The sequence below is a fragment of the Coregonus lavaretus genome (genome assembly GCF_964263955.1).
Source record: "Coregonus lavaretus genome assembly, chromosome: 36".
Lineage (NCBI taxonomy): Eukaryota > Metazoa > Chordata > Actinopteri > Salmoniformes > Salmonidae > Coregonus > Coregonus lavaretus.
In genome coordinates, this window is record NC_140023.1 from 11638718 (window position 1) to 11651000 (window position 12283).

At 42.4% G+C, this 12283-nt stretch overlaps 1 protein-coding gene across 3 annotated transcripts in view; it reads left to right on the forward strand.

The window, feature by feature from the left end:
* LOC311111048 (cGMP-dependent protein kinase 1-like) overlaps positions 1–5966 on the forward strand; it is a gene marked incomplete at both ends in the record, with an annotated part of 156999 nt that extends 151033 nt beyond the window's left edge. For 2 of the 3 annotated variants that reach the window (XM_084153743.1, XM_084153744.1), the window contains 9 exons: positions 2580–2676; positions 3313–3452; positions 3573–3662; positions 4400–4541; positions 4655–4818; positions 4923–5045; positions 5564–5626; positions 5711–5777; positions 5868–5966. In XM_084153743.1, the coding sequence (XP_084009869.1) occupies positions 2580–2676; positions 3313–3452; positions 3573–3662; positions 4400–4541; positions 4655–4818; positions 4923–5045; positions 5564–5626; positions 5711–5777; positions 5868–5966 (985 nt within the window). Of the gene's footprint in view, positions 1–2579; positions 2677–3279; positions 3453–3572; positions 3663–4399; positions 4542–4654; positions 4819–4922; positions 5046–5563; positions 5627–5710; positions 5778–5867 lie in introns of all 3 variants that reach the window. The other variant, XM_084153742.1, reaches the window with a different exon arrangement.
* Positions 5967–12283: the final 6317 nt, after the last annotated feature.

Genomic DNA, 12283 nt, shown 5'->3' on the forward strand with positions numbered 1-12283 from the left:
TTTTAAGTGGAAGAACTTGCACAATTGGTGGCTGACTAAATACTTTTTTCCCCACTGTAGCTACTAGAACTAACGTGTTTGTAAACCCGCAGTTTAGCAGTTACACCGATGGGCCCTGGTGGCAATAAATTAATAAAACCAAAAGCTTACCTTGACTTGGAAAAGTTCCAGTGTTGGATAGCCATAGCCAGCTAGCTAACATAGCATCCTCTCTGCTTGAGTCGGGTGATTGAGTAAGCTAAACTAGCTAGCTAAGTGAAAGTGAAAGTAAAAAAAATTAAAAAATACAACTGTGTGTGGGTTGATAGGAGGGTCAGTAGAGAATGAGAGCTTATTTAAAGAGTGTGACATCATTGACAGAGAAGGGAAACAATGCGATTGGTGCTGGTCTCAGGCCCCACCCCAGCCTGTATTTTCATAACCCCTCCTTGGGACACCAGATCACCATCCAATTACCAGTTGAATTCAAACGCTTGACTGGAAATGAACACCACTGGCCGGCTCTCTGCTGTACTGTTCTAAAGGACATTTCAAACACATGTACTGTAGCTTTTCTCTCTCTCTCTCTCTCTCCCTCTCTTGCTTAACCTTAATTTTGGAAGGAATTCATTTGTTCAGAACTGTTCAGCTATTGTCTTTCTCTCTCTTTGAGTCAACTACCGACCACATTTTATGCACTGCAGTGCTAGCTAGCTATTTTCAGTAATAGATTCATTCTCTGATCCTTTGATTGGGTGGACAACATGTCAGTTCATGCTGCAAGAGCTCTGATAGGTTGGAGGACGTCCTCCAGCAGTTGTCATAATTACTGTGTAAGTCTATGTAAGGGTGGTGAGAACCATGAGCCTCCTAGGTTTTCTATTGAAGTCAATGTACCCAAAGGAGGACAGAAGCTAGCTGTCCTCCGGCCACACCATGGTGCTTCCCTACAGAGTGCTGCTGAGGCTACTGTAAACCTTCATTGCAAAACCGTGTGTTTTAATCAATTATTTGGTGACGTGAATTTATTTAGTATAGTTTTATTTAAAAATGATAACTTTTTTAATGTTTCACTATTTTTATTTTTATGAAATTCACTGAGGAGGATGGTCCTCCCCTTCCTACTCTGAGGAGCCTCCACTGAATTCTAGACATTTGAATTAATTTCTTCCATTCTCTACTGAATGTTCAGTTGAACTTCCTTTACCTGTGATGACAATGATACAACCTCGCCATCTAGTGGTCATAAACTATTCTTACAACATCAAATGAGCTTATGACTGAGGTAGGTCTGAATTGAGCTTTAACGCTTCCCTCCTCAGGTCACTTGGTCAGGAAAATCTCTTGGCCTTACCCATCACCCCTTGAATAGTAAAACTCTTGACAGGGGGAGGGGTCAGCTGTCAGCCACCCTGAGCTGTAAGGGCCACCCTCTTTGGAGTGTAGTCTGGGCTGTGTTCCAGGAGATAGGTAGAGTAGAGGGGAGTGATGAAAGGAGAGGCTGGTGAAGCCCAATGGAGCCATGCTCAGTGCTCAGGGACAAGTGGGCCTCGCTGTCACCCCTTGACTTGTAAAACTCTTGACAGGGAGAGGGATCAGCTGTCAGTCACCCTGAGCTGTAAATGGGCCACCCTCTTTGGAGTGTAGTCTGGGCTGTGTTCCAGGAGATGGGTAGAGTAGAAGGGAGTGATGAAAGGAGAGGCTGGTGAAGCCCAATGGAGTCGTGCTCAGTGCTCAGGGACTAGTGGGCCTCGCTGCCCCTGCTAAACATGTCCCTTTTCTGGGAAACAGGGCAGACAGACAGACAGACAGACAGTTGTACCAATTGGCAGAGTTGGTTCAAATGACAACACCTTCTAGACAACACCTATATGTGAGACTGTGGAGAAGACCACACACAGAGTCATCATCATAAACATAATTGCCCTCTAGTAAGGAGGTCTGTGATTGGAGCTCATCACTAGGGCCCAGATGTTTCCTGGTAATGTCACAAAGTCCAGAAATAATTCCAGTATGGGCTAATGTGGCTGGACAGGTGCGACATTTGCAATCGCTGTGAAGCTGCTGTCCCCGCTCTCTCCCCTTTCACATGGAAAAGTATGAACCACTCCACCGTCATGGTGATTGTTTTGGCATGCACCCGAGGCTGAAGGCGTTGAAGATCTTTTGGCTTGGTTGACCCAGAAACCCTTTATCCTCAGGGCTCAGGCCTCTATCTGTCCTGATCCTCTCGATCACACTACTGAGCTGATAAGGCCCACTGGATTAAACAATAACCAGAGAGGACACTGGGAGTGACAGGCCTAGCCAAGCACGGCATTTGGTCCCAGAGGAGTCATCTCATGTGACTTCTGTCCCCCTCTGTCTCTGGTGCAATGGGGACAGATAGGGACATGGAAGTTCTATGTTGTGATAGAGGTCAGGACTCAGGACATTAAATAGGTCTGGAGTACGGCAGTTTTTTTTCTACCTGTTAGTTAATTGATCAATGTCAAGGATTGTCCAGAGATTCCACCATCTGTCCCAGGTCTTAATCAGTGAAGATTAAAATAAGAAGTACTAATTAAAAGTTAACATGTCCTTGTTGTCTGTCCCTGCAGGTACGAAGCAGAGAACGCTTTCTTCTCCAACCTCAATCTGGCTGACTTCAACATCTTTGACACACTGGGGGTTGGTGGCTTTGGCCGCGTAGAGCTGGTAGGAACCACAGCTGCTACTTGTCGGCCTCCTGACCTAATAGCAAGCTATAGCTTAATGAAAGGTGCCTTGAATAGCGTTGTGTAGCCAAAATGTTGAATAAACTGTCCTTTGAACTTACTCTGCCAGTTGTCCACTTGGATGGTTCTTGTGCAAAAAATATGAGACAAAATATCCACAGAAAAGTATTGTTAAACCGACTTTTTAAAATGCTGGTACTGCCGTTGCGATTTCTATCACCTGGCACATGCACAAAACCATGTAAACACCTGCACGAGTTTGGTTAGAATGCATGTATCGCCTGCTTGTATTTACGTGGTGTGCGCGTGACTCAGGTGATGAACAAACAAACCATGAGAGCCACGCACAGAGACCCGCATATTGAAGTCGGTTTAATAATACTTTCCTATGGATATTTTGTCTAACATTTCCAACGGCATAAGGGTGAACTCCACGGACAGTTAATTCAACATTCTGACTTGTAAAGGGACTCTTTAGTCTTCTGGATTCTAGCGACAAGTATGGGAAGTCCACACTCGGAAGCTTAAGAAGCTGCAACTTACATTGTAGTGCATTGATGTGTCATTGAACTGTTGCTTACAGCTAACAGTGCTCTCCTCTCTCCTGTGTCAACAGGTCCAGCTGAAGAGTGATGAGTTGAAGACTTTTGCCATGAAGATCCTGAAGAAGCGTCACATCGTGGACACGCGGCAGCAGGAGCATATCCGCTCTGAAAAACTAATTATGCAGGAGGCCCATTCTGACTTTATTGTCAGGTAGAGACACGCATGCAATGCCTGTCCACAGACACTTTTAATTCACAGTAAAACCTACAGAGGACCCACCCTCCCCCCGCCACTGTCTTGATATCTTTGTACTCTGTGTTTCGTATTCAGACTATACAGGACGTTTAAGGACAGTAAGTATCTCTACATGCTGATGGAGGCTTGTCTGGGAGGAGAGCTGTGGACCATTCTTAGAGACCGGTGAGTGTTATACCTTGACCAAACCGGCTCCCCGTGTGCACCCGCATGCACCATCGTGCGCATGTTGATTTTGTCTATCCCCACCAGACGCATTCATGACACGCAGATTAAAATACCAAAACCAACTGTGAATCAACTATATTAATTTGGGGACAGGTCGAAACACACATGAAACATTCATAGACATTTAGCTGACTTGCTGTTGCGAGCTAATTTGTCCTGGGAGATAAACATTAGGTTGTTATTTTACCTGAAATGCATGTGCTCCTTTTTTTTGCTGGATCTTTGTAGATTTTTTAGTCATACAAAATCATGTGTTCTCTACTCCGACAATTAATCCACAGATAAAAGGGGAAACCTAGTTAGTTTTTAGTTAGTTAGTTATTTGATTTATCTCTCCGCGTTCATCTTTCAATCACCCACGTGGGTTAGTATGCTCGTGAAAATCAATGAGTAGAGTTGGGAGAGGTGGGACTTGCAACGCGTCAAGCTTCTAAAATAGAACCAAGATCTATTTTAGCGCCTGGCTACGCAGACGCCCATTGACACCCGCGACCAGTTTGGATGAAATTATTGAATAACAACGTGGCCGGCCTAGCCAGCATGTCAGGTCAATATTTCAACTAATTTCATTGTGCCTCGCATGTGTTTCAGTGAGTCTGTGGAAGAGCTGGTCAATGTGAGCTTGTTTAAAATATGATGGTTATTTTAGAGATTATTGTCACTTCCTTCTCCAGGGGTTCATTTGAGGACTCCACCACCAGGTTCTATACAGCTTGTGTGGTGGAAGCATTCGCCTACCTGCATTCCAAAGGCATCATCTACAGAGACCTCAAACCAGAGAATCTTATACTGGACCACAGGGGCTACGCCAAGCTAGTAAGGGACACACACTGTGGATTCAAAGCTTGATGGCCCAAACCTCTAACACTTTGATCTATTAACGCTGCAGGTTGCCTCTAAGAATGTATTTTCCCATGTCCTTTGTTTAGGTGGACTTTGGCTTTGCCAAGAAGATAGGGTTTGGGAAGAAAACGTGGACGTTCTGTGGAACACCAGAATACGTGGCACCAGAGATCATTCTGAACAAAGGCCACGACATCTCAGCTGACTACTGGTCTCTAGGAATCCTCATGTTTGAGCTCCTCACCGGCAGGTATACAGACAAACCTGATAATTACTCTTAAATAAAAGTGAAAGGCCAGATGTAAACTTAGATTGGGAGAAATGTTAGTGTCTACTTCTACCCTGGTCTTCCAGCCCTCCCTTCTCTGGCCCTGATCCCATGAAAACATATAACATCATCCTGAGGGGCATCGACATGATTGAATTTCCAAAGAAGATTACCAAAAACGCTGCCAACTTAATAAAAAAACTATGCAGGTGAGTCCCAAACCATTTGGTCCACCCTCAACAATTACTGTTTAAAGCCTCAGTGCAGTCAAAAACATGATTTCCCTGTGTTTTATATACTGTATATTTCCACACTATGAGGTTGGAATAATACTGTGAATTGTATGCCCTTTTAGTGTAAGATTTGTTTGAAAAGACCACCTGAAATTTCTGCCTGTTTTGGTATGGGAGGGAGTTTTGGCCTTACATTGTGACATCAACATGCAGTAAATTAGATAATAGACCAATAAGAAAGAGAGTTCCAAACCTCTCTGCCAATAAGAGCTCATTTTCAGTTTTCCCCTCTCCACTCAGACCACTCCCAGACAGAAATTCCTCTTTGCTAAGAAGCTATTTTTGTTACTTTTGACTATTTTAATTGAAAACAATCACTGTAAGGTACTTAATTGTTACCCAGAAATTATTTGATATTGAGTTAAAAATGGCTGCATTGGACCTTTAATATCATTTGGTCTTTAGTAGAGAATTTAAAGATGTGTACATTTTAGGGACAATCCTTCGGAAAGACTGGGAAACTTGAAAAACGGTGTCAAAGACATCCAAAAGCACAAGTAAGTTCATGGATATGGATAGCCATATTATTCTACTAATCTTCTCACATTTAGATATTTATAACAGTTTCTATACATTTCCAGATGGTTCGAGGGCTTTAACGGGGAAGGTCTACGGAAGGGAACGCTGACACCCCCTATCATCCCTAATGTAAGTCACGAACCAACATTTCAGCAGCAAGCTGCTTTCATAAAAGGTTTAAGTGGTTCAATTCTCTTTCTGTCTTTGTCTGTCAATCAGGTGACATCACCAACGGACACAAGTAACTTTGACAGCTTCCCAGAGGACAATGAAGACCCGCCCCCAGATGACAACTCTGGCTGGGACACCGATTTTTAAACGGCACCCCCCACCCCCACCCCCAATACCAAATTCTCTTCTGTCATTGGCCTGGGGGCCTACTTCCTGATATAGCTGCATTCTAAAGACTGCGATAAAGAGGAAGAGGAGGTCGGAGGAGAGGAAGAGGACCACAACCGCTCTGGGTCACCGATATGCCTTCGCTACGCGTGGCTCTGGGACTAGCATTTAATGACCTTATCATTTCCTCAGTGTTCTCACTCACTCACTCACTCTCTCACACACACACACACACACACACACACACACACACACACACACACACACACACACACACACACACACACACACACACACACACACTGAGGTAAGTCCTGGAGCTAAAACAATGCCTATTCATTTAGCAGAGAGAGCATGTGAGAATGAGTGTATGTACAATATATGTGAGAGTGTAAGGACACAAAAAGGAACGATAAAAAAAGTAAAATATATAGGGTGGAAGATTATTTTTCTGTTGTGGCCACACACCTGCACTGCTCCTAAAAGGTTGGACAGACACAAACAGACAGGCTGGGTCCATGTTTGGAAGGCTTCCCCTCTGCACCCTGTTTTCTCTCCAAGACAAACGGACAGGCTGGTCCCTGAGGTTCGGCTCAGCAGTACCTAGTACCGACAGTATCTGGTATCTGGCCCTCCTCAATAGGGAAACAGGATCTTAGTCTGACAAGTCAAACAGGTACCAAGTGCTCATGACGAACGTGAATGTTACTGTTCCTCTTAATATTACTTTTAGAACCACAGAGTATATGTAGATACAATTTGAAGTTACATTCTCACACATAGGCTGCTACACTCATCTACTTTACTCATGTACACTGAATGCAGCAGCTACTTACCTTAAAAAAAGCAACATTTCTGTTCTGTGCTTCAAATGTCCTGCTTACAAATGTAATCAGTCACACATATTCATCCCTCATTTCTACAAAGCAATTTGTTATTATGCAGTTATTAACAAACTTCATCAACAACAACAGCGAAGATTCTTGGACCATCTTTCATTTCACAGGCATTGGACGATCAGATAATAAAGATGTAATTTATAAGTCCACTATATGCTCTTAGCTACACATCAACCCTATGTATTGCAAATGTCTGACATCCTCATCCTATGAGTTGCTCTTTCATCATGCAGTTACTAACCAATCAATATAAATGGCATCCCTTTAATTAGGTAAGTCATATTTTCACGCCACAGTAGTTTAATTTACCACTTTTAATGGGGTTTTAATGCCTTCAGTGCTGTCGTTTCTACAGTAATGTAAATACAGGTACTGAATTAAATATGAATGGATGAAACGTTATGAGCACTGGTTATTGTTACTGTGTATTGATATTAAAGTGCTTGATTACTTTGTAATGCACTTGCTTGCTTTCTTTAGAGAATTGTGTTGGTTTGTAAACTTAAGTGACAAGTCTGTTTAATATTTGACACTTCTGTTGTCGCCATGTTTAGTTAAAGTCCAGAGGACAATGATTTGCCGTGTTTAGTTAAAGTCATACAAGTGACCGCTAAATCCAGAGGACAATGATAAATACATAGTAGAACAGTTAGCAACCAATTACTATTCCTTGTTGACATAACTATGAAGTGTGCATCAATCATATATTGGAGTAGGTCTATTTTAAAAACAGTTTTGTAAAACAGTTGGTGGACTGGACAACCAGCATGGTTATGTTTTATGAGTGACGCTAATCATTCATTCATCATTTTCTCTACACTTGTGGTTCATTACCTCACTGTCCAACACTAGTAGTCATTCATCAGTAGAACAATGCAAGTGCCTTAAATCAATGGCATCCCAATTAACGTCATGTCATCGTTTCAATACTGCATGAACAGTAAGCGACTCAAAACGTTACATCTGTTGTCACACTGTCCATAGATGGCTGCTTTCCATATACAGTGCATTCGGAAAGTATTCAGACCCCTTTACTTTTTCCACATTTTGTTAGGTTACAGCCTTATTGTCAAATGGATTAAATTGTTATTTTCCCCTAATCAATGTACTCACAATACCCCATAATGACAAAGCAAAAACAGGTTTGTAGAAATTTTAGCAAATGTATAATACATTTAAAACTGAAATATCACATTTACATAAGTATTCAGACCCTTTACTCAGTACTTTGTTGAAGCACCTTTGGCAGCGATTACAGCCTCGAGTCTTCATGGGTATGACGCTACAAGCTTGGCACACCTGTATTTGGGGAGTTTCTCCCATTCTCTGCAGATCCTCTCAAGCTCTGTCAGGTTGGATGGGGAGCATTGCTGCACAGCTATTTTCAGGTCTCTCCAGAGATGTTCGATCGGGTTCAAGTCCGGGCTCTGGCTGGGCCACTCAAGGACATTCAGAGACTAGTCCCGAAGCCACTCCTGCGTTGTCTTGGCTGTGTGCTTAGGGTCGTTGTTCTGTTGGAAGGTGAACCTTTGCCCCAGTCTGAGGTCCTGAGTGCTCTGGAGCAGGTTTTCATCAAGGATCTCTCTGTACTTTGCTCTGTTCATCTTTCCCTCGATCCTGACTAGTCTCCCCATCCCTGCCGCTGAAAAACATCCCCACAGCATGATGCTGCCACCAACGTGCTTCACCATAGGGATGGTGCCAGGTTTCCTCCAGATGTGACGCTTGGTATTCAGGCCAAAGAGTTCAATCTTGGTTTCATCAGACCAGAGAATCTTGTTTCTCATGATCTGAGAGTCTTTAGGTGCCTTTTGGCAAACTCCAAGCGGGCTGTTGTCCCTTTACTGAGGAGTGGCTTCTGTCTGGCCACTCTACCATAAAGGCCTGAAGGTTCTCCCATCTCCACAGAGGAACTCTAGAGCTCTGTCAGAGTGACCATCGGGTTCTTGGTCACCACCCTGACCAAGGCCCTTCTCCCCCGATTGCTCAGTTTGGCCAGGCGGACAGCTCTAGGAAGAGTCTTGGTGGTTCCAAACTTCTTCCATTTAAGAATGATGGAGGCCACTGTGTTCTTGGGGATCTTCAATGCTGCAGAAATGTTTTGGTACCCTTTCCCTGATCTGTGCCTCGACACAATCCTGTCTCGGAGCTCTACAGACAATTCCTTCGACCTCATGGCTTGGCTTTTGCTCTGACATGCACTGTCAACTGTGGGAACTTATATAGACAGGTGTGTGCCTTTCCAAATCATGTCCAATCAATTTAATTTACCACAGGTGGACTCCAATCATGTTGTAGAAACATCTCAAGGATGATCAATGGAACAGGATACACCTGACCTCAATTTCGTGTCTCATACCAAAGGGTCTGAATACTTATGTAAATGTAAAAAAATGTATTTCTGTATTTTCTTTTTAATACATTTGCAAAAAAATTCAATAAAACTTGTTTTCACTTTTTTATTATGGGGTATTGTGTGTAGATTGCTGAGGATTTTTATTTATTTAATCAATTTTAGAATAAGGCTGTAACGTAACAAAATGTGGAAAAAGTCAAGGGGTCTGAATACTTTTCGTAGGCACTATATATATATATATATATATATATATATATATATATATTTTTTTTTTACAATCAAATGGTAAACACTGTAGACAACAACTGAAAGTCTGTCTATAAAACAGTATTTTTCTCCTTTGCTCCTTTTCCCCCTTCACAAAAATATATATTTAAGTGATATGTATCCTAAACTGAGTGCACATGATATGGAAACAAAGTAGAAACACTGACTGCATTGTGACTGCAATGACATGCTCTCCTCTGGACATGATAGTGGTGGTTGCACCTGAAGACTGAGACCTGGGCCTTTATCCACAAAGCCTCTCAGAGTAGGAGTGCTGATCTAGGATCAGTTTCTCATTTAGATCATAATGAATAAGACTATATAGACAGTTTGGGACCTGATCCTAGATCAGCTTTCTACTCTGAGACGCTTTGTGGTAATGAGCACAGAAACTCACATGTCAATATGATGGATAAACCACCACTTTGAATGACCACTTCAATCAGATAGAGATGGCAAAGATGATTTGCAGTTGTCGGCACAGTTGGTCTGAAAAGTATATGACCTATTAGCCCATTGAAAAGGCTTTGTTAAATTGAGAGGGAATGCTTAGCACTGGCAATCTTTTTTTAATTTAAATAAGTGCTGAGTTTGCAAAGGCCCAAGAGATTATAATAGGAATTCTGCTTCTATCTTCACTCATGTACGAGCATATGCAACCCAAGCCACACATAATCCAGATCATACGCCACAGACATGAACACATAGCCTAGGCCTGCATTACTTATTTGAAACATTATTGTTGCCGTGATGTTGGGATCCATAGAATAGGTTGCAAACATTTCAGTTTCTTGTACACCACTTTGTCATTCATAATTTGACAGACCCTTACTGCTTTAATTGCCACTGTTTTGTGAATCCCCAAAAGTTACAATGTGAGTTGCCTGATATATTTTCCTTGTGTTTTTGTTATGTTTCTGTGCCACATGTACACTCTTTAAAAAGACAACATACTTTTCAATGGGGTTTTTCTGGGTGTCTTTTCTTCATGTGGCCAATCTAATGTTAAGTTAAGATTTTCTATTCAAAACACCAAGTCAATAATACTGAGAAGGAAACACCAACAGCCACAAGAGAGAGCAAAAGGTGAGCATCTTCTTGTTCACCCCAATGTAGCCTGATTCAAATGAAAGCAACTGGTAGGCTTTGACAGGAGGACCTTCCACTTTTCAGAGATGTTTCATCTGGTTCGTAAATATTTCAAATGCCAGTAACCAGACTAATCGACAGTGTATTCCCAGAGACCTAACAGCGTGTCACCTCTGTGTGATCATTTAAACCCATCAAAGGGGTTCTTGTTAATCCACGATGGTTTATACCTTGGTTAAAAGCTAAAGCACCAAACCGAACCACCAGACATACTGTAGCGCCAGTTCGTGTTCAGGTAGGCAATATTTGTATGGCGACGTTGCTTCTTCATTGTCTATATCGTTATGGAACCACCAGATGGGGTCCAAGTGCCAAACCTTTTCTGTAGCATACAAGAGAAGCAAGCACATTCTCTTCAGCCTCGCTTTCTTACCCGGTACAGGAACTGTTTTGGTGCCTTTTCTGGATATTCCCTTGGTGCCATGACATTGTAGACCTAAACACGCATGTTGGTAATGGTATTTTATGAACACACACCAGTCTCAAAAATGTCAAACTTTTTGACATAATTTGTGTGGGAGTGAACTGCAGGCCATGGGAAGAGCAGAGCTTCACTCTGTCCCATTTGGTGGCCTCTTTTATCCCGTGTCCTTCACTAGCTCAACCTGAGCGCAAGCATGAAATATCAGAGTTGTCTTTTATCTCAATGTGCCAGTCAGCCCTGAAAGACCTCTCCACGGAAGCCCATTAATTAGATACACTTTCACACCCCTTAATGCTTTGTATATCCAATATTGATGTCCGCCGCTGGTGTAATCAAGCACACTTTGAGGATAATTGTGCCCTTTGCAATCAGATAGATCAAATGAAGTAGTTAATCGACGGAAAGTAGCTTCAATCACCGTTTACACACAGCCAAAGGACAGTTAGGCACTTGAATGTCAAAGGAAAAACAGCGGGCCTTTAGGAAAGACCCTTCCACTGTGCCAAACTTTCCCAAAATAGCATAAGAATGGGAGAATATGTCCAGACAATAGATACAGTTCAATCACAGGATGTGGTGGAAAAAAATAAAGAAAAAATGCCATATTAAACCATAAGAATATTTGCGAGTTGTGAGCGCAGATTTCAGACTGTGTACAAATAGTAAGTAGCCTTGCATGAGTGGCTTGTGCTAGCCAGAACAGCTCATGGATTTCATACTATCTTACCCAAAATAAGCAATAGGGTCCATGTCAACTGCTCATCAAGCGTAGTCTATTAGAAGTTCTGGATTTGAGCAGCTCCACAACTTCTTCTGTCTGAAATGATGTGAGTAAATAACTTTGGTGCCAGTTGACAGAAATGTGGTATTGGCTACAATGCCATAATAAACCAGGAGTTCTCCTGAGCTGTATCCTAATGGCATCCTTTAAATATTGTTTAAAGGATGATGTCTCCAGGCAGGTGATGGGCGCAATCCCATTAGAGACTTGTTGATCACACAAACCTTGTGAAAGTAAATCCTGGCAGAGCAGTTGCCCATTTCCATACAGTGGAGCTCAGGCGTTTAAGCGCCTTTGAAATTCCACCCTCCGCCTTTGTTGTGTGCTGCGAGGGGCGGGAATAAATACAGATCCACATGTATAAAGAGAACATCGCAGAGCCATGCGTCAGAATACCTCAAAATACCCTACTAACAACAA